General features: G+C 45.4%; 2 protein-coding genes, 5 non-coding genes and 1 pseudogene across 7 annotated transcripts; 7 read left to right on the top strand and 1 right to left on the bottom strand.

Annotated features, from left to right (window-relative positions):
• Nucleotides 1-5,189: 5,189 nt before the first annotated feature.
• LOC147964301 (uncharacterized) lies at nt 5,190-6,012 on the bottom strand. Its single transcript, XM_087529402.1, has one exon. It carries the CDS (start codon nt 5,961-5,963, stop codon nt 5,421-5,423), a length of 543 nt encoding a protein of 180 aa, XP_087385528.1. The 5' UTR covers nt 5,964-6,012; the 3' UTR covers nt 5,190-5,420.
• Nucleotides 6,013-9,039: 3,027 nt separating this feature from the next.
• LOC125517831 (U2 spliceosomal RNA) lies at nt 9,040-9,235 on the top strand. The gene has a single exon (XR_007287832.2). It is a non-coding gene; the product is annotated as a U2 spliceosomal RNA (small nuclear RNA).
• A 2,046-nt stretch (nt 9,236-11,281) lies between these two features.
• LOC125517833 (U2 spliceosomal RNA) lies at nt 11,282-11,478 on the top strand. Its single transcript, XR_007287834.1, has one exon. It is a non-coding gene; the product is annotated as a U2 spliceosomal RNA (small nuclear RNA).
• Nucleotides 11,479-12,922: 1,444 nt separating this feature from the next.
• LOC125517824 (U2 spliceosomal RNA) lies at nt 12,923-13,119 on the top strand. Its single transcript, XR_007287825.1, has one exon. It is a non-coding gene; the product is annotated as a U2 spliceosomal RNA (small nuclear RNA).
• Nucleotides 13,120-14,632: 1,513 nt separating this feature from the next.
• On the top strand, nt 14,633-14,829 carry LOC125517825 (U2 spliceosomal RNA). Its single transcript, XR_007287826.2, has one exon. It is a non-coding gene; the product is annotated as a U2 spliceosomal RNA (small nuclear RNA).
• A 1,531-nt stretch (nt 14,830-16,360) lies between these two features.
• Nucleotides 16,361-16,557, top strand: LOC125517826 (U2 spliceosomal RNA). The gene has a single exon (XR_007287827.1). It is a non-coding gene; the product is annotated as a U2 spliceosomal RNA (small nuclear RNA).
• Nucleotides 16,558-17,895: 1,338 nt separating this feature from the next.
• LOC125517839 (U2 spliceosomal RNA) lies at nt 17,896-18,103 on the top strand (annotated as a pseudogene).
• A 2,970-nt stretch (nt 18,104-21,073) lies between these two features.
• On the top strand, nt 21,074-22,784 carry LOC125514308 (uncharacterized). Its single transcript, XM_048679621.2, has one exon. It carries the CDS (start codon nt 21,166-21,168, stop codon nt 22,687-22,689), a length of 1,524 nt encoding a protein of 507 aa, XP_048535578.2. The 5' UTR covers nt 21,074-21,165; the 3' UTR covers nt 22,690-22,784.
• The last annotated feature ends 1,753 nt before the right edge of the window (nt 22,785-24,537 follow it).

Genomic DNA, 24,537 nt, shown 5'->3' with positions numbered 1-24,537 from the left:
CCTAGCTTTCCCATTATGGCCTCCAAATAGTCCCACTCCAGCCTGTCATACGCTTTCATCATATCAAGCTTAAGAGCACAATAACTGTTAGCCTTCGCTTTACTGTGCTTCATGAAATGAAGACACTCATAAGCACTTATAATATTATCTGTTATGAGTCTGCCTGGGACGAAAGCCGACTGCTCCTCAGATATGATATCTGATAAAATTTGCTTCAGCCTATTTGCAATGACCTTGGATGCAATTTTGTATAGGACATTGCATAGGATAATAGGCCTAAATTGTGACAAGATGGAAGGATTTGTTACCTTGGGAATCAGAACAAGGATGGTGTCGTTTATGCTCTCCGGAGTTTCTTCCCCTCTCACAATCCTCAAAACAGCATCTGTCACCTCTGCACCACATAACTCCCAGTGTCTTCGATAGAAGTGTGCCGGAAAACCGTCGGGACCAGGCGCCTTTGTTGGGAACATTTGAAACAAGGCTGCCTTAACCTCCTCATTTGAGTAGGGGGCACACAACATGTCATTCATATCTGCCGACACTTTAGTTGGGACGCAATTTAAAACTCTCTCCATATTGCTCACCCCTTCGATGTATATAGAGTCTTATAGAAGTCATTTATCATCGCCTTCAACTCCTCCGGATCATCTGTAATTACCCCAGCGAGTTTTGCAAAGCCTTGATCATATTCTTCTTTCGACGGATACTTGCCCTTAAGTGAAAAAGTTTGGTGTTCCTATCACCCGATGTGAGCCACTCCACCCTTGATCTCTGCCTCCACGTAATTTCCTCCCCGTGATATAGCTCTACAAGCTTCTCGTTGATTTTGAGCTCAACATGTGTTGGCGCAGTACGGCTTGCGTCCGACCTGAGCTTCTCAAGCTCTCCCTTGAGCTATTTGATCTCCTTGCGGACACTCCCGAAAGTGTCTTTGTTACATCGGCCCAAATCCTGTGACATCGCTGAGAGTTTAGCTCTGAGCTCTTCTACCCTGGAGTGCTCGTCAACTAATTGCTCTCAACACTCACTTAAAGCTTTTAAAAGCGCGCTAATAGGCCGGCCCAATAACTACAGTGTGGGGGAATTCACTTCAACTAGAAAAGAAGCAGCACTGGCTTAAGGCGAGAAACAGTCGCTGCGGTAAAATCCACCACCCTACGGCTGGATGGATGTAAAAGCTGGCGTTTCAAATGGCGCCATCAAGCTAGCATTATACTCGCTCAAAAAAAATAGCATTATTTACATGGCAGTACACCTAGGGTATTAATTGCTTCTCTTTTTTTGGCTAGCTGGCCGACTCGACAGTTGTGCTTTCTAGCCTGGTCAACCATATATAAGACTAGCCACAATGAAGAGTAACATACACATATCCCTAGACTATGTTACTATCTTCATAGTGGATAATAACTTAAGCGTGGTAACATGCAAAAATTTATTTATTAGGTTATAGACTCATATTGCATTGGGACATGTGATGTTACAGTAACTAGCTAAGTTACTACAACTATTTCTCTCCTCATTAACTCATTGCTATATAAGCAAATTTGCTGAGCTGGACTCGATGTTACTGCTGAAATTACTCCCACTGTGGCTAGTCTAAGGCGAGGTGAGGGGAGAATCTATTGTTTCCTCCAACAAGCAAGGGTATGATGGCATCTGGTGTCTCATCAAACCAGGAACTAGGGGAAGAAAATTTACATATTCTAGCTAGCTCATCAACCACATCATTAGCTTCCCTATGGCAATGCTCATAAAGCACGCATGTGAAATCCTTTGCCATGTGGAAACAATCATCCAAAATTGCAGCAGAGGAGCCTGGCGTATTCCCCCATCTTGCATAGCCAAAATTACGTCTGAATTGTCGGAGTTAACAAGCACCTTTGAACAGCCAACCGATGTTGCCAGATTTAAACCAAACCGGAGTGCTAGAGCTTCTACCATGAACACATCTGTACTGACCCCAGCTACATTGTTACTTGCTGCCAAGAACAACCCCTTACAATCACGCAAAAACAGCACCCACAGTTCCTTGAAGTGAATCAGCATCAAATGAGGCATCGACGTTTAGTTGGACATATCCTGTTGGCGGTCTCTGCCATGGGTTTCTCTTTTCTTTTGCAGAACTAGTAGCAGCCGCCGAGAAGTTCTCAGCAAGGGCACGGATAGATAGAACAATTTGGTTTGGTTGTTGAGTGTGTTCCCCATGAACCAGCTTCCTCCTTTCCCATCACAAGAACCAGCATGCGATAGCAATGATCAAAGGTCCTTTTCCTTGCCCTAGAACCATTGTCTCATTTGCAGGAACATATAACAAATATTCAAGAATAGCTTCTCCTACTTGGTCGACAACGCATCCCCGCTCAATCACCTCCTGGAGACCTAGCATATACCATATTTTCTTTGCTTTTGGGCATAAAAAGAGCACGTGCTTAACACTTTCAGCTTCTTCGCAAGCAGGACACTTCGTGGATAGTTTCATATGCCGACCTGCTAAGTTTACACGGCAAGGAAGCGTGTTATGTAGAGTTCTCTAGAGAAAGATCTTTATCTTAGCTGGACATGGAAGTTTCCAAATGAATTCCCATATCGGGTTTGAAGCTGCAGCACTTGGACTATTTTCTCTTTCCACTTTACTTTCATAACAGTTTTTCCACACCTCTAGGTAAGCCGATTTCACCGAGAAGATACCATGCTTGGAGGGATGCCATGCCAAGAAATCAGGCATGTCAAAAGATGGGAGAGGAATATTCAAGATCCCTCCAGACGATGTCATGGATATAGGGGTACTAACCTAGCCGACACATATTCCTCGGATGGGTCGGTGGGCCCTCGTTCTCGTCGAGCTAGACTCAAGAAGCTGCGTGCCTAGGCGTGATCAAGGTTGCCTCTGCCGAAGACTTGACGTATACTCCAAGACATCTTCTGCCGCCTCCATGCGATCCCCTGTATACCGATCATGTAACCCTAGATATCCTACCTAGCGTGTATATAAGCCAATGGGTTTAGCCCGTAGAGGGGACCGAATTACAGTTACATTCACCTAGCCCTAGAGTTAGAACACAACTTACGATCTCGAGATAGATCAAGCTTGTACTCGATACATTTTCATCAATATAAATAAGAGCGGGACGTAGAATTTTACCTTCATCAAGAGGGTCCAAACCTGGGTAAACATCGTCTCGTTCCTATCACCGATCCGAGATCCATAGCTCGGGACCCCCTACCCTGAGGTCCACCAGATTTCACACTGAAACCTCCGCACCGCAAATCCGATCCGGAGCGGAGTGGCATGTAGTTGTAATTTGGCGAGCTGCTAACTCGGCGCTCTGCGCGCCCCGCTCCGTCCTAGAGGAGTGGAGTGTAGCCGAACATGGCCTAAGGATGAGTAGGGTATTAACTCTCGTTTATAGTCCCGGAACTGGTTAAATCTCTCGTGTGTAATCCCGTACCTAGGTCATATACATGCACCTTGCTCCACAAATTCCCCAAATCACTAACTCACATTTTTGAACGTCTCTGCAAGGTAGCGGAGCAGTATCCAACGTTCAAATATGCATGAAGATTTCCGCTAGCTTTTGCGGGTAAATCAGTTGTTGTAAATATATATAGTACAAGCAAACATGAATCAAGTTGTGTTAGCTTTTGTGAGGAGGTAAGAAAGCACGCACAAAAGAACGGTTGCATGCATAGCTCCTGATTGACTTCTCTCTCCCTAAATAAGAAACATGCATTTTATTTCATTGTGATTTTTTGGACGACTGGTATTTGAATTCCTGTCAACAAGACCTTAGACACAAGAACAATCTCAAATACATCTGTTTTGAACGGAAATGCAGTAGCACTGCCCATTTCACTGAGTTAGTAAAAACAGAAGGGTACATGCAGCTATTTACATGAGAAAGAAAATACAAAAAAAAAGTGCACATGCAACTACATCTCCCAAGCGAAGGCCGACCAGAACTGGTTAATGTCCTCCAGGCCAAGGTAAACAATTTATAACGGTTTGAGAAGCGTTGTTAGTTTAGATCTCATTGTTTCAATCATATTTGAGCTTCAGTTATTTCATTGTTTAATTTACATTTTTTACGAACTAGTAATTTTTTTCGAGGAACAATTTTACTTATTTTAGTCGACGTACAATTGTAGTAATGTTACTTATAATGTACATTTTAATAATTTCATCATTCATTTCAATATGTCTCCGATTTCAGAAAAAGTAAATTTCACACCAACTTTATATTTTAGGGATCTTCAAGTAAACGAGGGGGTGTGGACAGCTCAAGCACCCATATGTGCATGTTCATACGCATTTCCATCTATGTATACTTAAAAGCACTGGAATATTTCCTATGGGAAATTGATTCCATTATTCTCATTTACGCAATGAGGACTTCAACCGTTTTCAGAAAAGCACAATCTGTTTCAGTGCTCCATACCCGATTGGTTTCATGCATACAAAAACGATGAAGGTTTAGGTGAGCTCTGAACAAAACGAGTAATATCGAGTAGTCCTACAAATGAGGTGACACACATTACCTTGTCCAGCCGAAAGGAGAGGTTGTTCAACTGAGTGATAACCTTATCTTCCTTCACTTGGCTCTCTCCTCCAATCCATTAACCTTATCTTCAACCGTTTTTCAAAACACTGAATGATTTTTTGAAGTCGATCATGCACATAATGGAACGTTCATACAGTAGTAATATAAACACCCTGCTAGACAAAGGTGGGTTTCTCTACTCTCTTTCTGTTGAGTGTTTCTCTCATTTTGGTGCTTCGCTGGCTTGTGAAAAAGCAAACATTCGTTTTGAAATGAAACCGGCGCAGTGAATCATGCTTCACGTACGTTAGCTCCCATGCATGCAAACATTATCAGTTCATTCACAGGGAATAACAGTTTAATTACCCTTTGACATTCATGTAAATTCGGGAAACGTTCATCGGGATGTGAGATAAAAAAAAGGATAAACGTTGATCGGACGGTTGGCATGCGCCACGGTGCGCTCAGCTAAAGAGCTTGATCGCACGTATTTGTTCAAGCCAGTTCAAGCGTGGCATGGGCATCCTGCAGAACTAGCTTTGGTTGCCATAGTCTTATTTACTGTTTCACATGGAAACATCACATCTCCTCAGCGAAAGAGCTCATGTTGTTGAAGTTGAACATACGTACAGCGGAGGACACACCACATGCAGTTTCCCATTTCCATTTCCATATTATATATAGATATATAATGGTTTTACAGTAACACCACAACAGTAGCAATACCCACATGCATGAAAGTACGCTAACTCTGGACGAACACAAATCAGCAGCGGGTAACCAAGCAATCCGCATTATTATTCAGACTACATATTAGTATTTGATCTCCGATGAGAATAATGGCCCTGCATGCGTTCGCAGGGACTCACAGTCACAGCCCTAGACAATGGGCTTGTAGGCCGGCGCCGATGGCGGCTCCTCGTAGTCGGCGGCGTCGGCGGCGGCCTGTACGCCAGCGGAGTCGGCTTCCGCGCCGTGCTCGAGGAAGGGAGATGGCATCGGGACCGGGGCGTATGGGGGTGGCGTGGGCTCAGGAGGGGACGGAGGGGACGGCGGCGGCGTTGGCGTGGGCTCAGGCTCAGGAGGGGACGGAGTGGGTTCAGGCTCAGGAGGGGACGGAGTGTACGGGGGTGGCGTGGGTTCAGGAGGGGATGGAGTGTACGGGGGCGGCGTAGGTTCATGCTCAGGAGGGGATGGAGTGTACGGGGGCGGCGTTGGCGCGGGAGGTGTAGGTGGGCGAGGGCGAAGGCGAGGGCGAGGGCGCGGCGGATGCGGACGCGGCCTGGGAGGCTTCCTGTTGCTGTGGGAGGTGGTGAGCGGCGTCGGGGCGGGGTCGTAGCCGCCGCTGTCCGCCTGCTGGGTCTCCAAGGCCAGGCTCAGGAGCAGCAGGGCCACCAGCAGAGCGGCTTTGCCACCCGCCATTCTCGCACTCCCTCACGCACTGCAAACTTCTTGGCTCGATCGGTATGGTTCTGAGAAGATGGGTGTAACCACGCCGCTGCTTATATACACGGAGGGAGGAGTCGAGTCCTTTGCTTGTGCGCGCAAGCGTTGGAGCTGGCATGCGGGGGAGGTTGGACGACTCATCTCGAGTTTCTCTAGACGAGTGTGTAACGCCGGAACTGGGCAAACCCTCGTGAACGGCACTGTCTGCTGGAGTGCTGGTACAGCCAACCCGAACAAGGTAACCAACTGCCATGGTGATGCATGGCTTAGGCCGATCTGTTCACGTGGGCAACATAGGCATTCATTAGCGTGGAGTGGTTCGGTTTGGATCAAGGAGGAGAAGGAAAGCATCGCTGCTAATACTGTTCTGACTAACAATAAATTCAGGAAGTGGCTGGCACTCTGTAGTAACTTGTGAATACTGAATACAGCACACTTAACTGACAGGAACAACGCAGAGACTTCTCTGCTAATTGGGGTCGTTTAGATGTCGTTTCAGTAGCTTTCATAGGTACATCGAGTTCTTGAAGTTAAATCCCTGAACACCCAAATGATAAAAACTTGCTTTTATTACATTATTATACTATTTAAATAAACTAATTTAGGAAACATTGCTAACCAGATACGTATCCTTGGATGAGTTGCAGGAGCCAGAAATAGTTAATTCACTTTTTAATTAACCACTCCTGATTCTCAGACTTAATGAAATTCTCAGAATCTATGGAGAGGCCTCGGGCCAGTGTGTTAATCGTGACAAAAGTTTGGTCTACTTCAGTTCTAACACTTCTGATTCTTTGAGGCAGGTTATGCAAGCAACATTAAATATCCATGTGCAAGCATTCAGCGAGAAATACTTGGGGCTACCTACCGCTGTGGGTCGGATTACAAGTGGCACTTTTGTCCATATCAGTGAAAGAGCTCGTGGAAAAATGCAAGGTTGGTCGGAGAAACTATTGGCATGTGCAGGCCGAGAGACTCTTCTCAAATCGGCCGTCCAATCTATTCCTACATATCCAATGAGCACTTTTCTTTTGATCAAAAAAGTTTGTAAGAGTCTTACTTCACCAATGGCTAAATATTTTTGGAGTAGCTCTCTTGACAAGAAATCACTGCACTGGGTGTCCTGGAAGGAGCTAGCTACACCCAAGTGCAAGGGTGGTATGGGTTTCCGAGACCCTCGTATTTTCAATCTTGCGATGTTGGGCAAACACGGGTGGCGGTTCATCACCAACCCCAATTCCCTTTGTGCAAGAGTCTTGAAAGGCCGCTATTTTCCCGACACTGACTTCATGCGGGCTACTGTACCAAAGTCGGCGTCGGCCATGTGGAGGGCTATTATCGCTGGGAGGGAGGCCCTATGTTCCGGACTGATTTCCCGCGTGGGCGATGGCTCCTCCATCTCGGTTTGGAACGACAAGTGGATTCCAGGTACAATATCTATGTCTCCCATTTTTCAGCCACATCATACGACCGTCGAGCGTGTGTCCGAGCTTATTGATTCATCTAATTGGTCGTGGAGACAAGAACTTGTTCGACATACTTTCATTGCTCCTGATGCTGAAGCAATATTGAATATCCCTATTCAGCAAGGAGGAGGAGATGATTTTCTTGCATGGGCATTCGAAAGATCAGGGAACTACACTGTGAAGTCGGCGTACCGTGCTCTCGTGACTCAGAAAGAGCGTGTTGCTCTAGAAGAAGGGACGGCTACCGGAATCTCAGAGGAAGATACACAGATGTGGAAATCTCTTTGGAAATTGAATGTCATCCCAAAGGTTAGAGTGTTCTGGTGGAGGGTTCTTCGTGGAATTCTCCTAGATGAGGCCACTCTTAACCATCGACATATTGCAGAGACCCGTCGATGCAATGTTTGTTTGGCTATGGTCGAGAATCTGGAGCATGCACTCATACATTGTTCACACACAAAAGGCTTCTGGGAAGAAGCGTATGCTTGGTTCGGCCTCAGACTTCCTATTCTTCATCCAAACTTTTGGGCGCGGGATATCACATGTGATCCCCGTTTCACTAATGATGATCGCGCAAAGATCACAACAGTTATGTGGTCTATATGGCACTCCCGGAACAGAATCAAGCACGGCGAAGAGGGAATGAATCCAACGGCAACGCTCAGGGCCACCAAGGAGGCGATGCCCTCCTTCATCTTCCCCGTCGAGATGCAATGATTTTGCCCGGCTTTGGTTGGAGACCGCCTGATGATGGACTTGTCAAGATCAATACAGACGGTGCCTTAAACGTAGCAGATGGCAGGGGCGGTGCAGGAGGGGTGGCCAGATCCTCTTCGGCGCCCCTGGGAACATGGTGCAAACCATATTTGGGTATCTCTGATCCCTTGATTATGGAGGGTTTATCACTTCGAGACGGAGTCCGTTTTGCATCACTTCGAGGATTCTCGCATGTGGTAATGGAGACTGATTGCTTGGAGATGGTGACGCTCTGGAACACTCGTCACAATTCTCGGTCAATTGTGGCTCCTTTATTATTACAGATAGGAGAGCTATGTAATAATTTTACTCTTTTTGATATTCAGCATGTAAACAGGTCAGCTAATGTCCCGGCGCATCTTTGTGCAAAGCGCGCTTGCACTCTGAATGTGACCGATAGCTGGCAGGAGACTTCGGTTTTTTTGGTGACCAGCCTTTTGGCTGATTGTCCCAAAAATGCCTTCATATGAATAAAAGTTCTCTGGTTTCCCCGCAAAAAAACAATTAACCACTGTTAACTCGTTTACTACTTGACAACTTTTTTTTGAGAACATGTTTACTACTCCTGGGAGTACTTGACAACTAATTATGCCCTACCGTGATCAGGCCATGACTATGAGTTAAGCCACATAATTGCTGGGCTGTTGAGGCATCTGGGCTACTATCTTTAGTTGGGCCAAGAAGTCCAATACGGTAGCAATGGCAGGGAAACGCAGAGGCAGGTTTCTAATGACTCTCCCTGTTAACTTGTTTAGTCCCACCTCGCCCGTGCAAGCAGCGCAGTCGGCCAAGATAGCTATAAAAGGAGGCGGAGAGCAACGCTCTCAAGCATACCTTTCTCGGCCTTTTGGCTAAGATCAAGTGTAGTATCTGTTCTTATCAGTTTAATATCTGATATGTGGGCCATGTGCCCACAATGATATTAAATTTATTTTTTATGGGGGAGGGTTCATCACAGTGGCTTGCCACTGGGGCCCTCAGGTGTCGCCTGGGTGTTGCACTATAGCCCAGGCAGGCGCACCCCAACCAATACAAAGTAAACAATTTTTAGTCTTTTACCCAACACAAGGTTTAAAATAATTTAGGCCTAATTGCTTTGGCTAAATCTACAGTTAACTATTACTGCTATTTTACTAGTTCTGAAGTCTTTGTTTGTGCATAACGAGCTGTTAGTATTGTGGAGGAGTACATAGCAGTGGCTCACACGATGTAGCAATTTTTCTTCTTGACCATCTGTCCCGCCTTAAACCTTCTAGGACCCCATCAGCTGCATCCCCCACCCCCATTTTCCTAATCGTAATGATATGGACAAAGGAAATCAGAAGCTCTTGCAGGCAGTGTATACTTTGGAGCTGTTCTGAAGTTCTTACTGAACACTTGAATAGTCGCTTTTGTGTTTAACTTGAACATAAAACTTATTTTGTTGATTGTTTCTGAGATAGCGAACCGCTCATGCCAAGAAATACTTGAACATAATACTTAGGCCGTTCGGTCATATTACTGCTATGAGAGCAACATAATACTTAGGCCGTCATATTACGCTTATTTTGTGTGGACCTCCACTGTGTCAAGAGTCTGAGGGCAAGAAGAAGTGCAGTTTTCTAGTTTCATGGACAGCGTATCGTGTGAGAACTGAGAACTTGCAGTGTCAGGATGAATTATTCTGACAGAAACGTAATCAGGCTGGCCGCTTGTCTCAATACAATGAACATATATAGTTGGTTATAAGGAGTTGCATTTCTGCGGGGTATATTTGTGTTGTAATATTCCGGAGATGTTGTGTTGACGCGGACCGCACTTCAATTTCTTCCCAGTTAAACATAGGTATTCATCAGCGTACAGTTGTTCGGTTCCGATCAAGGAAAACAAAGAAAGTATCACTTAACGCATGGCTACTAATGGACGAGACTTGCCTGCTCCCCCAGCGTGCGCCCATCCGTGCTTCCGCATATGTGGCATGATTTGATTGGAACAAAATATGTTAGAATAAATCCGAGACACCGTCGATCATCCGAGGACCAAGCAATCACACGAGTACGACACCGAGATTTGTTAACGAGGTTCACCGATATGGCTACATCCCCGGGGCCTGACTATGGGCGCTCCTCCCCATGACACCGCTACAATACCGCACCAGGTCGCCCTGGACGCTGGCACAAGCCGCCGGCTTCCCCTGCGTTCCTGTGCTATTATGTTGGCATAGGTTACATCGTGTGTCTCCCCCCGCTATATATGAGAGGCCTAGGATACAAGTGTCCTATTAGGACACAACTCCTACCCTGTCTACACATAGTCCAAAACCAAGTCCAATTATAACCTAACTTGTACAATAATATTCGACACAACTTTAACAAAAATAAGGCCCGGCCCCACCTCATTAAAATCAGGGGGGAGATGATTAGATTAAAAAGAAAAAAGAGAAAAAGACAGCCATAGGATGGAATGGGAGCATGGGGAGGGAGCAGGCAAGCCGGATCCGCTACTAATATTGTTCTGATTAAGAATTAATACACCAAGTGGCTGGCACTCTGTAACCGACATGGACATTGCAGATACTTCTCTGACAACAGTGCTAACTAGGGTAGATTAGACGTGGTGTCAATGGTCTTCACAGGTTCATCAAGTTCTTGAAGTTAAATCCCTGCACACCCAAGTGAAAAAGGTTTGCTTTTATTATATTAAATAAAATAAACTAATTTAGGAAACGTTGCTAACCCAGGCTAAAATATGAATCATCCGGTGGGACTGCATGCTAGCAATGGTTTTTTTTATGGGAAGCATTAGTTAGTTAATCATGTCGTTTTGGCTACTTGACAACTTTGATTATGTACTATCATGGTCAGGCCATGAGTATGAGTTAAGCCACATTATTGGGCTGTTAGGGCATCTGGGCCACTATCACTTAGTTGGGCCAAGAAATCCAAAACAGGAGAACCGGTAGTGAAACGCAGAGGCAGGTCTAATGACTCTGTTAACTTATTGGGAACTCTTGTTTAGTCCCACCTCGCCTGCGCAAGCAGCACAGTGAGCCAACCGAGCTATAAGAGGAGACCCAGGCCAGCGTTCCAAAGCATACCTTTCTCGGCCTTTTGGCTAAGATCAAGTGTAGTATCTGTTCTTATCAGTTTAATATCTGATATGTGGGCCATGTGCCCACAATGATATTAAATTTATTTTTTGTGGGGGAGGGTCCACCACACTAGCTTGCTAGTGGGGCCCTTGTGTGTTGCCTGGGTGTTGCACTATTGCCCAGGCCAGGCGCACCCCAACCAATATAAAGTAATCTTTTTTTTATCTTGAGGATGAGTATCAAACAATGTTTGGTTTAATGATAACAGAATAGCTCTTTGTCTTGATAGTTATCTCTTTCTTCTTCATTTGCATTCCAATGGCCATTTATAGCCTAATGGAGCTGGTTCTCTGTTATATGAATCAGTTAGATTTGTACAAACTCAACTGAAAGTGATTTCTTGTTGCTAGGTGCATCATCGTCAAGGATGTTTTTTCCCCACTTGGGAGCAACATCTAGAATATATTTTCCTATGAACGTGTCAGATTGCCTATGTGCTTTTAGAGTTGAATTTCCGAATATTTGCAAGTGATGACTTTTCTGCACTATATTCAGTTCAATAGATAGCACTGCACCCCTATGTCAAGAATGCACTTTCAGAGTTGTACCGGTGATTGTACTTGTGCAAGGCGAACTGAAATTGAAATTTCTCATGTGCACCTGCAAAAAGGAGATGTCCTGCCCCTTTGTAGCCGTTTTGGAGTTCTTACCCGAGTAAGTCGCTCTTGTCCCATTAAGTTCGACGCGATCCCAGCTCCCTGGTATATCAATGGTGTGAAATGCTGCTAGCGTGTCGAGGCAAAAATAAAACAGACGCTTGTGTTGTGCCTTGGCTGGGTACTGCAGCTCCAGTGGTCTACTCAAGTAAGACTTCAGAGTCTGACGGTAAGAAGAGGTGCAGTTTTCTAGCTTCGGCTCTTCTCCCAGCGTATTGGCATTGCCTGTTGCATACATCTCTCCTTCGGGCTTCATCGGTGCATCATTCTTAGAGCATGGATTGCAGTGGCACCATGACTGATTCCTCTGAGACGTGTCGGAGTTGGGCTCATCAATTTAGTTGAACATTTCTTTGGGTTATACTAGTTCTGTTCTAGTAATTCCTAGATGATGTTATGTTGTTGATGCTGTTCTTCGGGCTAAGATATGAATTCTCAGATGAGCTGCCATGTGCTAGCAGTAGTTCTTCATTTTTTGCTTGTTTTTTTTTTTTTTGAGACAAACATTTTTGCTAGATGATGTTGATGTGCATCATTTTGGACCATGGAATGTGACTGTGATTCCTCCGAGATGTATCGGATTTGGGCTCATCAATTTAGTTGAACATTTCTTTGGGTTATAGTTCTGTTCAGGTCCTAGATGATGTTGTGTTGATGCTGTTTCTCCGGCTAAAGATATGATTCTCAGATGAGCAGCCATGTGCCAGCAGTATTTTTTTTTTTGCTAGTTGACAAAATTACTCCCGTGAGGCCATGGGTATCAGCTTTTGATGCAGCTGGGCTGCTACACTTTAGCTGGGCCAAAACAGGTCCGAATCGGAAGAAATAGGCAGGATGCCGTTGTTGGTTTAGTACCACCTCGCCAGTGCAACACAGCGGAGCCATCGAGAGAGCTATAAAAGGAGAACCAGGGCAGTCTTTTCAAGCATACCTTTCTCGGCCTTTTGGCTAAGATCAAGTGTAGTATCTGTTCTTATCAGTTTAATATCTGATATGTGGGCCATGTGCCCACAATGATATTAAATTTATTTTTTGTGGGGGAGGGCCCATCACACTAGCTTGCTAGTGGGGCCCTCATTTGTCGCTTGGGCGTTGCACTATTGCCCAGGCTTGGCGCACCCCAACCAATACAAAGTAAAAAAAAGAAAAAAAATAGTTTTGATTGGTTAAAGTAAAAAAAACAGTCTTTTGGTTGTAATATAAAAGAATAATTTTTATCCTTGATTGCTTATATGAATTAGTTAGCTTGCTGAAAAAGGCTCGCGTCCCGTTTTATATGTAAAGCTAGTGAGCTTGCCTGAAATCAAATTCTTGTTGCTGCATCACCAAGCAGAAGACAAAGGATAATAAGGATGCTTAGCGTTTTTTTCACTTGGGAGCATTCTCTGAATAGATTTCCCTATGAATATCCATCAGGTTTCATGTACTACTGAGTTGATCTTCTGAATATTTACAAGTGATGTTTTTCTGTACTATATTCAGTTCAACAAAACAGCACTGCACCCCTACGTCAAGAACATGTTCTCCAAGTTCCACTTGATGACTCTACTTTTCTGTAATATAGAGTATTTTACATCACAAGGCGACCTGAAATTTTGCATGTGCACTTGCAATAAAGGAGATGTGCATAGGCTAAGAGGGAGGCGTGTGAAAGGTTGTGCAGTTGTGTTGTCTGTACGTCTTGTACGAAAACTGGAGTGGCTACATAGTTTTCCCAAGCGACTAATATGGAATCCGGATGCCTATTCTTCAGCTGGTGGCTTGTGCCAAAGAGCAGTTGCTTTTATTCAATTTAGTTGCACACAATCCTAGTTCTCTGATAGATCAATGGTGTGAAAATGCAGCTAGTCTTCAGTCTTCAGAGAGTAGCGGCAAGGAGAGGTGCAGTCATGGGAAACATGCCATCGTTGCCTGGTGGATTGTGAGGGCTTGCAGTGCCAACATGACTGATTCCTACGAGGCATATTGGAATCGGGCTAGTTGCTCACTTGCTCGTCAGCTTAGTTGAACATTTCTCTGGGTTATACCTCCCACCTCCGTTTTGATGTGTAGATGATGCTGTGTTGATGCTGGCTGCACATTAGGTCCTTGTTGATGGCCAGTGAGAGTGGTACATGTTGCTGCTAGCCTACTCTCCTGATTAGGAAATAAAACAAGTCGTTTCAATAGCCTTCATACGTCCATCAAGTTGTTGAAGTTAAATCCCTGAATACCTTATTATGTTCTTATGACTAAATTAATTCAGAAAACGTTGCTATTCAAAAGATATGTCCTTTTTGCTACTTGACAGAAAGTACTCGGTCTGAAGTCTGAACTTTTTTTTTGAGACATATCTGAAGTCTGAACTTTTTTTTTTGAGACATACCTGAAGTCTGAAGTCTGAACTAAGAACCCTCAAAAAAAAAAAAAGAAGTCCGAACTAAGAGGCCACGTTATTGGGCTGTTGAGGCATCTGGGCCGCTTACTATAGTTTTTAGCTGGCCAACCGGCCGACAAGTCCAGAACGGGAGAAAATAGTAAGGGACGCACAGGGACAGGTTTCTGATGTCTCTTGTGGTTTAGTACCACCTCGCTCGCGCAACGTAACGGAGCGGCTGAGAGAGCTATATAATGGTACACAAGACGTTGTTTCAAAGCATACCTTTCTCGGCCTTTTGGCTAAGATCAAGTGTAGTATCTGTTCTTATCAGTTTAATATCTGATATGTGGGCCATGTGCCCGCAATGATATTAAATTTATTTTTTGTGGGGGAGGGTTCACAACACTAGCTTGCTAGTGGGGCCCTCATGTGTCGTCTGGGCGTTGCACTACTGCCCAGGCCTGGCGCACCCCAACCAATACGAAGCAAAAAAATAGTCTTAATTGTGTCCCTAATCTTGCCTTATATAAAAAAAATCACCGGATGTTGGAGCCAGTTCTTTGTTCTTGGCCCATCTCCCCTTGTTTCCTAATCTGAAATTCTGAAGAAACCAGGTGCTTATGTTGTACTACAATGTCAGCGGTATAGTCAATGAATATTCGAAGGGCAAGGATGACAATTTTATAGCTTAACACACCTGGTGCCCTGTGCTCTTGCGTGTTTTGCCTGATCTATACTTCTGGGTTCAAGTAGACAGGGAAGCGTGTGGACTCCCAGGAGCAAAATACTGAATCTGACAGAACAAAATCAGCTAGTTGATCGCCAGTTCAGTTGAAAAGTTGGTGCTAAGAATTCTATTTTTCTGGGGGAGATAAATATGATGTTGTTATGAACTTATGATGCTATTCAGTATGTGCGGTGTGTGGCTTCACTATTTAGTGATCGAGGCAGAGTGGCTCATAATATTTGTGCTCTGATTGAGAGAAACAAACAAGCAAACGGGCTGGCTGGCACTCTGTTTTAGCGCTCAAAGCTGAACGAGAGGACCGGTGTCACCACTCAAAACTTTGACAGGACAAACTACAAATTCCTATACAGCTTGACAAGCAAATGAAAATCTGAATGCTGCAGAAGTGAGGGCTTGCACTTTTCTTGACGAGTTCTAGTCCTTAACCCACTTATGTTGACGTAGTAGCATCTGAAACTATCCCAGGAGAAGAAAACAGTGGCTACAAATAGGTAGCAGTTCTGAAGTTTCTGTATGCACCACAATCCCTTAACCTTTTTGCTTTTTTTACAAATGCTAGCTTAAGCTGCTGTTATGATAGTGACACGACATGACGCCTTTCTTGACACCCTGATGAAAGGGTGAACTGAGGTGATTTAACCCTTTCCTTCTGCACCTTGTTTGCACCCCTGTTTCAAAGAACTTTTTGGTCAGCACTTCTGTGATTAGCTTATCGATTGCTAAGTTAAATAAACTTTTTCCAAGAACGTTCCCCTACTTAGGGCCTCTTTGTTTGATTGGTTGAGAAAATGAAGGAAAAACATAAGAATAGGAATTTTTTCTGTGGTGAAACTATTCATCAATTTGATTCACAGGAATAGACTATAAGAAAAAGGGAGGGATAATTGAGTTCTTGAAGCTAATTCTGAACCCCAAATGACAAAAAACTTGTTTTAGTTACATCATTATTTAAATAAACTAATTTAGGAAACATTGCTGACCAGATACAAATTCTTGGATGAGTTGCAGGAGCCAGCAATAGTTAATTAACTATTTTGTCGTTTATTACTTGACAACTAATGATGTATGAGCATGATTACTGGGCTGTTGAGGCATTGGGCTACTAATCTTTAGTTGGGCCAAGAAGTCCAAAATGGGAGCACGCAGAGGCAGGTTTCTAATGATTCCTTGTTAACTTGTTTAGTCCCACCTCGCCCGTGCAAGCAGCGGGGTCGTCCAAGATAGCTATAAGAGGAGACTCAGGCCAGCGGATTAAAGCATACCTTTCTCGGCCTTTTGGCTAAGATCAAGTGTAGTATCTGTTCTTATCAGTTTAATATCTGATATGTGGGCCATGTGCCCACAACGATATTAAATTTATTTTTTATGGGGCAGGGTCCACCACACTAGCTTGCTAGTGGGGCCCTCATGTGTCGCCTGGGCGTTGCACTACTGCCCAGGCTTGGCGCACCCCAACAAATACAAAGTAAAAAAAACTTAGTCTTTTGATTGTAAAATAAAAAATAATTTTTAGTCTTGATGATTGGTTAAAGTAAAAAACAGTCTTTTGATTTGTAATATATAAAAGAATAATTTTTAGTCTTGAATGATTATTTGAATTAATTAGTTGCCTGAAAGCAATTTCTTGCTTCTGCATCATCAAGCAGAAGCCGAAGGATGCTTAGCCTTTTTTTTTTCTTCACTTGGGAGCATTATCTGCATAGATTTCCCTATGAATGTGTGAGATTGCTTTCCTTCCTTCTGAATATAACATATCTATCATGTTCTATGTTCTAGTGGGTTGATCTTCTGAATATTTGCAAGTGATGTTTCTCTGTACTCCTATGTGAAGAGTACTATATTCAGATCAACAAAACAGCGCCCTGAAGAATACGTTTCCAAGTTCCACTTAATGACTGTACTTGTGTAATATATTTTGCATCACAAGGCAACCTGAAATTTTCCATGCGCACCTGCAATAAAGGAATGAGCTGCACAATAGCAAAGGCTAAGAGGGAGGTATATGAGATGGTGTGCTGTCTGTACGTCATTTACGAAAACTGGAGCGACCCTCCTTTGAGTAGTTGCTTTTGTTCAATTTAGCTGCACACAATCCTAGCTCTCTGATAAATCAATGGTCTGAAAATGCAGCTGGTATTCAGTCTTCAGAGAGTAACGGCAAGAAGAGGTGCAGAGTCGTGGGAAGCATGCCGGCGTTGCCTGGTGGATTGCGACGACTTTGCGGTGGTGACATGGCTGATTCCTCCGAGACATATCGGGATCGGGCTTAGTTGAACACATCTCTGGGTTAATAGTTCCGTTCTGATTTATAGATGATGCGATGCTGGCTGCACCTTAGGTACTAGTGTAGCAGAGTGGTTCAGTTTTGAGATAGAGAGAACGAAAAGTATTGCTGTACATGTGGCTACTAATACACTCTTCTGACTAGGAAATAGTACAAACAAGTCGTTTCAGTAGCTTTCACAGGTCCATCCAAATGACAAAAATTTGCTTTTTATTACGTTTTAATGACTAAATTAATTCAGAATACGTTGCTCATTCATGCATCTTTTGCCACTTCACAGATCAGAAAGTAGTCCCGTGAGGCCATGAGTCTCTGAACTAAGGCCACGTTATTGGGCTGCTTGCTACGGTTTACCCGGGCCAACTGGCTAACAAGCCCAAAACGGGAGAAAATAGTCATAACGCGCAGGGATGGTTTCTAATGACTTGGTTTAGTACCACCTCGCCCGCGCAGGACAACGGAGAGATAGAGAAAGCTATAAAAGGAGACCCAGGTCATCAGTTCAAAGCATACCTTTCTCGGCCTTTTGGCTAAGATCAAGTGTAGTATCTGTTCTTATCAGTTTAATATCAGTTTAATATTTGATATTTAGGTCATGTGCCCACAACGATATTAAATTTATTTTTTATGGAGGAGGGTCCACCACACTAGCTTGCTAGTGGGGCCTTCATGTGTCGCCTGGGCGTTGCACTACTGCCCAGGCCAAGTGCACCCCAACCAATACAAAGCAAAAAAATATTAGTACTTACTACTTTTGTATTAAAAATAACAAAAAAGTGTGTAGGAAGATCCATAATATGGCTTGCATTAAACATAGATGTTTTCGTTGTCCATGTCATGGGTATAGAAGGCACATTCTAAGGGCAAGTGATAATTATGATGTTTTTTTCGAGAACTGATAATTATGATGTTGATATGGCATGCATATGCTCTGCAGTATGTGTGGTGTGTGGCTGCACTATGATTGATTTCCAGTTCTTCCACTGTTACTCAGTGTGATCGGCGCAGGGTGCTTGATAACATACATTTGTGCTCTGATTGAGAGAAACAGTAGGCGGGCTGGCTGACGCTCTGTTTTAGCGCTCAAAGATGAACAAGACGACACTGATCGGACAAAGCACGATTCTACGAAGTTGCCATACATGCTGTCTTAAGAAGCAAGGGATTGTGCTCTTCTTGACTCGGCCTAGTCAATACTTGACCCACTTATGTTGACGTAGTAGCATCTGAAACTATCTCCGGACAAGAAAATGGCGGCTACATTTGCTGCTGCTGATCAAATAGGTAACAGCTCTGAAGTTTCTGTATGCACCACAATCCCTTAACCTGCTTGTTTTTTTTTTGTTTTTTTAACAAATGCTCGCTCAAGCTGATGATATGATAATGACATGGCATGGCATCTCTCTTGCTAACCAGGATGACACCCTGATGAAAAGGAGACCCGATGTTTGCCCCCCTTTTCTTCTGCACTACATTCTCTCATATAATTGTTTGCCCCCCTGTTTCCCTAGAACTTTTTGGTCAGCACTTCTCTGATTAACCAGCAGCTTAAGATAAATAAACTATTTCCAAGAACGTTCCCCTACTTAGGGCCTCCTTGATTGATTCCTAGGAAAAGCGTTGGGAAAACATAATAATAGTTTTTACGGTGGTACTGTTCATCAATTTGATTCACATGAATAGACCATAAGACAGAAAATGAAGGGATCCTTTATATTGAGTTCATAGGGAAAATAAAGTAATTTTACAGTCGTTTCAAATCTCCTTTTTACATTCCTGTGCACAAAGAGCAAGGCAAAGATCATAGGTAGCATAATATTACTTCACCTTATTTTAATATATATTCAGGATATGCTTTGATATTAATTTGACCAGATATTTAAGATTTTATGCTTTTCCTATTCCTGGAAATTTGACACCAATTCTGCATATTCTTACGTTTCCATGCAGTCCTACCTTATTTATGTATTTTTTTAAATACTAAAACCACGATACTTATTTTGAAACGGAGGAAGTATGAACTAAATAGGCACTATACACATGAATAGTAAAAAACACAGGAATAGAGCGGCATGCCATCTGGGGGCAACTAGTATAGGATCTAGCTTTAATTAGGTGAGATCAATGAAATCATTTTTTTAAATACAAAACAAGTTTAAAAATTATGATTTTTTTTGGAGAAACACATACATGTATGATGTACAGCCTCAAAAGGATTAAGCTCCTAATTCAACCTATGCGGTCAACCTCTCGCTTTCTGCGAGAGAGTCTCAATCCCATGCATTGGGTCCTCGATCTCGGTGGCATTTAGGACGTCAATCCTCTTTTGGTTCGACCGTTGGGCTGGCGATAGCCCCTTCGCCGATAGATTTTTGGAGTTGTTCTCCATTACGGTGGAGCCCTAGATCTCCATCGAGGCAGTTCTTATTGACTTAGGGCGCCTCGCATTCCGGAGGTCCTTCGGTGCACCGGAGCAGGATGCATGGTTGGCGCTTCTTGAATGCGTCGCCCTTCACACGCCGGACATCGATCAAGTTCAGGACCGCTCTGGACGATTCGTAATAAGCCTGTGATTTAGCGTGCGCCTCTTCGACAACTATCTCACGCTATCTACAAAATGTGTAGCTACTTGTAGCTCTGGTGGCCGCTTAGCCGGGTGACGAAACGGGATGCCATCGCAGATCTTCGGGCGTTGGCTCTCCATTTGGCTCCACTGCTTCCCCCACAACCCCTTGAGCCAGATTAGCCTGTGGGACTCACCATGGTGGTGGCCATGGCCGTCGCCGCGGCCGCTGCTATTTCTTTTTTCCTTTTTCAGGGCTTGTTGAGTTGTATCCTCAGCATAACCCTTTCGTACCTTGGTCGTGTGCTACTTGTGTGTGTGGTGTCTCTTTGTATAAACTCGTATGGCTCTGGTGGTTTGTTTTATACTCCCTCCGTCCTAAAATAATTGTCTTAGCCTTGGTACAACTTTGCACTAAAGCTAGTATAAAGTTGAGACACTTATTTTGAGACGAAGGGAGTATATAAAACGGGATGAAAGTCTTTTTCGGTAAAAAAAAAGATGTGAATAGTGTCAAATACTACTCACCCAAAGCTAACACTATTCATAGTTGAATTTTTTCATTTTTGCATCTCTCATTGTAAATTGACTTTTGAGCTGAATTATATTTGGAGTTGCAAGCATACACCATAGGTATATTGTCAAATAATTTCAGAATTTCTTGAATTGTCTAAATATGAATTTTCTGATTGATCCTACATTTTCATCTAAAAAGTAGATTCTATTTTAGTCTCCTCCCATCTCATCTTCCATACTAAGATTAGTACGAAGTGTTTGATTCTGCACATAAAAAAGTAGTATTTTTCATACGAGGTTGGAGTGGATGAAAATTTTCCTACAAAAATTAGTATAAATGAACCCTAAGAAAAAGTTTCTTATAGAATATAATCCTACCAATCATCAAAACCAAGGTAGGAAAATTATTGAAGGATTAGGATGGTACAAAATTCTTTCGAAAACCCTTCAAATCAGTGAGGGCTTTCAAAGTTCTTATCGTTATGGCATCCTATGCACCTTTCTTGACCAAGATACCATCACACCGCGTGAGATTCTTCTTCTGTGTCGACCTTCTTGACTTCTTTGTCTACTTCCGTTGAATTCTGCATGGTGTTTCTAGATGCACGCGGCCTATTTTGTTGTTACGTACTGGTTGCAGCTGCTACAAGTATGGTTTCCCTACCGATTCCGTTGCTGCACGACACGGAGTCCGTCCGCCATGGATTCACTCCAAGGTCACCACACGGCGGCGGCCCACGCCAAGGCGGAGCTGGAAGCGGAGCTGGGCGAGCGCAACAGCGGCCCCGCCGTCAACCCCGTCGTCGGGCAAGAAGCACGCGGCCCGGTGACCGGCGAGCGGCGGAGTCGCCCGGAGCGAGTGCGCCGTCTTATCCGGCGGCTCCGGCCGGCGCCCATCGGGAGCGCGTTCAAGCGGTGGCTGAAGCACCCGGCGCACCTCGCGCAGTTCGCGTGGGCGGTCTGCGTCGCGCTGACCTTCGCCCTGCTTGGCCTCCTCCTCCTCGGCGTCTTCGACGGCGCCTTCCGGCGCAGGTCCGTCCGCGACCGGTGGGTCGAGATCGTCAACCAGATCCTCAACGCGCTCTTCACGCTCATGACCATCTACCAGCACCCCGAGCTCTTCCACCACGCCGCCCTGCTGCTCCGGTGGCGGCCGGGGGACGAGAAGGAGCTCCGGAAGGCCTACTGCCGGAAGGGCTCGGGTGGCGGTGAAGTGCCCCGTGAGCGGCTTCACCTGTCCGTGGTGGTCGGGCTCCTCCACCTCACCTGCTTCGCGCAGTACGCCGTGTGTGCGCTCTTCTGGGGGTACTCCAGCACGGCCCGGCCGGACGCCGCCATGACCCCGCTCGCCGGGGTCAGCGCCGTGGCACCCGTCGTCGCCGGCCTGTACATGTACCACAGCCCGCTTGGGAGGAAAAGCGAGCAAAGCATGCACCAAGAAGCTGAAGAGGTCTGCGACGACGACGACAGCATGGTGGTTGTGGCGGTGATCGCCGACCCCGCGGGAAGGGAGTGGGCCGGCGGGCTGCTGGACGTGCGCGACGACCCGGCGGCGTGCTGGCTCTCGTGCCTCTGCACCTTCTGCGTGTTCGGGTGGAACATGGAGCGGCTGGGGTTCGGGAACATGCACGTGCACGGCGCCATGTTCGCGCTCCTCTGCTTCGCGCCGCTGTGGGTGCTCAACCACGCCGCCACGAACATCCGGAGCAAGGCCGTCAGCAACGCGGTCAGCGCCGCCGGGGTGGTGCTCTGCGCGCTCGGCCTGCTCTACGGCGGGTTCTGGCGGGCGCGGATGCGGCGCAAGTTCGGGCTCGCCGGCAAGTACAACAGGCTACCCTTCTTCTCCAGACTGTCGCTCGACGTCGCCGACTACCTGCAGTGGATGTTCTGCTGGGGGTGCGCGCTGGCGCAGGAGGTGCGCACCGGGAACCTTCTCCTCGACGTCGAGTCGACGGGAGGCATCAGCCCGCAAGGCTCCGGTGGTGCGCAAGTTGATAGTAGTAGCAGCCTACGGCCTTTGCCGAGAGAGGACGGTAGCTTTGAGATCGCGGCAGTCGCTGGCGCTCCCTATGTTCCGCTGGCCGACAACTCGCCGCGTCGAGGCGAGGAGTTGCCATTGGTGCAGCTGAAGCGGGACGGCATTTCGTCTTCTGGAGAAATGAGGCCACCAGTGCCGCCATTGATGCAGGATGGCGGAGGTCCTCAAGGTGGGCGAATTCAGTGACTGGTAGTAGTACCGTACGGTCGTTGGCATACATAGATCCTGCATGCAGAGGGACGAAGCTCTGCTTCGCAACTTATATGCAAGTTATTTTGTCATTTTCTTTTTCCCAGCTCATTGTAGTACTTCATAGTGTATTTAGAGCAGCATGTACGCATAACAGTATCACGTAAGGAGCAACCATGATTAAAATACAAGACCGAGTCACGACACACTTACGTCCTGATCATTTGCAGATGAAGTTGTTGTGGCTGGCAAAGACTGGTCAAGGCAGACGGGCGAAGGTGGGGGTGGCGTCGCCTGACTTAACGGAAGACGACGTATGGTGATAAACGTCTCAAAGTTGAAATAGACTTTCGCCCAGCTTTATAAATAAAGCAAAGGTCTATACAACTAACATTCAGATAAGCCATAAGGCGACGACTAGAGCAGCGGCACAATAACGCCTAAAGAAAACATAAAAGAAAAAAAAAAGAAAAAAACAAGGCCACCTAGTGGCCGTCGACGGGCGAGGCTAAACTGACGAAATTCGATGTGCCGAATCCACGAGCGTATTCAACATGGTGTCTAGACGCTCGCGATCGCACTGCCTAGTAAGCGGGTGCCATTGCTGCAGAAAAGTAAGGAATTTGAACAAAGAGTCAGACTTACTAGTTGTCCAAATGGCACCCGCTTACCTTCATCACCATTTTATTTCTAATTGTCCAAAGAGTCCATAACATGGCCTCAAAAATCAGCCAGAATATGTGTGCGGTGTCGGCCAGGCATGGTAGCCCTGGCCTGGAGGAAGTCCACAAGGTCCAGGGCCTCCCAGTCGGGCCCTAGTGCCTCTCGGACGAACTGCCAAAGGATCCGGGCCGCTGTGCACGAGAATATGATACGGGCTACAGTCTCAAGGACCCTGCATAAAGGGCAGAGTCCATCACCCGGACCCTGTCGCTTGAGCACCTCGGTCCTGGAGGGGAGGCGATCCCTGAGAAGTTGCCAAAGGAAGATCTTTATCTTCAGGGGCATGGTGATAAACGTGAGCAGTCGTGGGAAGCGCTTCCGAAAACCTTGATCCATCCTCTTCCAGATGCAAGATCGCAAGGGTAGACCTGCTCCGCCCCGTTCGTCCGTGAACAGAGGCACTCGATATGAAGTAGACTACGATGACAGTGTAATACTCTGACAAGAGGCAACCCTAACTTGAAACTCAATCTAAAGGATCTCTTCAATTTTTTTCTTAGACCATAAGAAAAAGAGGTAACAATAACAAGAGAGAATATAGTGCAGAAGGACAGCATTAAGTCACATCGGGTCTCCCTTTCATCAGGGTGTCATCCTGGTTAGCAAGCAAGACGGCATCCATGTCACCATCATACCAGCAGCTTAAGCTGGCATTTGTTAAAAATAAAGCAAGCTGGTTAAGGAGCATACAGAAACTTCAGAACTGTTACCTATTTGATCAGCAGCAGCAATTGTAGCCACCATTTTCTTGTCCGGAGATAGTTTCAGATGCTACTATGTCAACATAAGTGGGTCAAGTGTTGACTAGGCCAAGTCAAGAAAACCGCAATCCCTTGCTTCTTAAGACAACATGTATGGGAACTTCGTAGAATTGTAGTTTGTTCGGTCAAATTTGGTGTTCTATCTTGTGTCGTCTTGTTCATCTTTGAGCGCTAAAACAGAGCGCCAACCAGCCCGCCTACTGTTTCTCTCAATCAGAGCACAAATGTATGTTGTCAAGCACCCTGCACCGATCACTGCGTAACAGTCGAAGAACTGGAAATAAATCATAGTGCAGCCACACACCATACATACTGAAGAGCATATGCATACCATAACAACATCATAATTATATCACCCCCA

This window comes from Triticum urartu, chromosome 6A (genome assembly GCF_056163025.1).
Source record: "Triticum urartu cultivar PI428250 chromosome 6A, HENAU_Tu73, whole genome shotgun sequence".
Taxonomy (NCBI): domain Eukaryota; kingdom Viridiplantae; phylum Streptophyta; class Magnoliopsida; order Poales; family Poaceae; genus Triticum; species Triticum urartu.
This window is presented reverse-complemented; position numbering and strand designations above follow the sequence as displayed.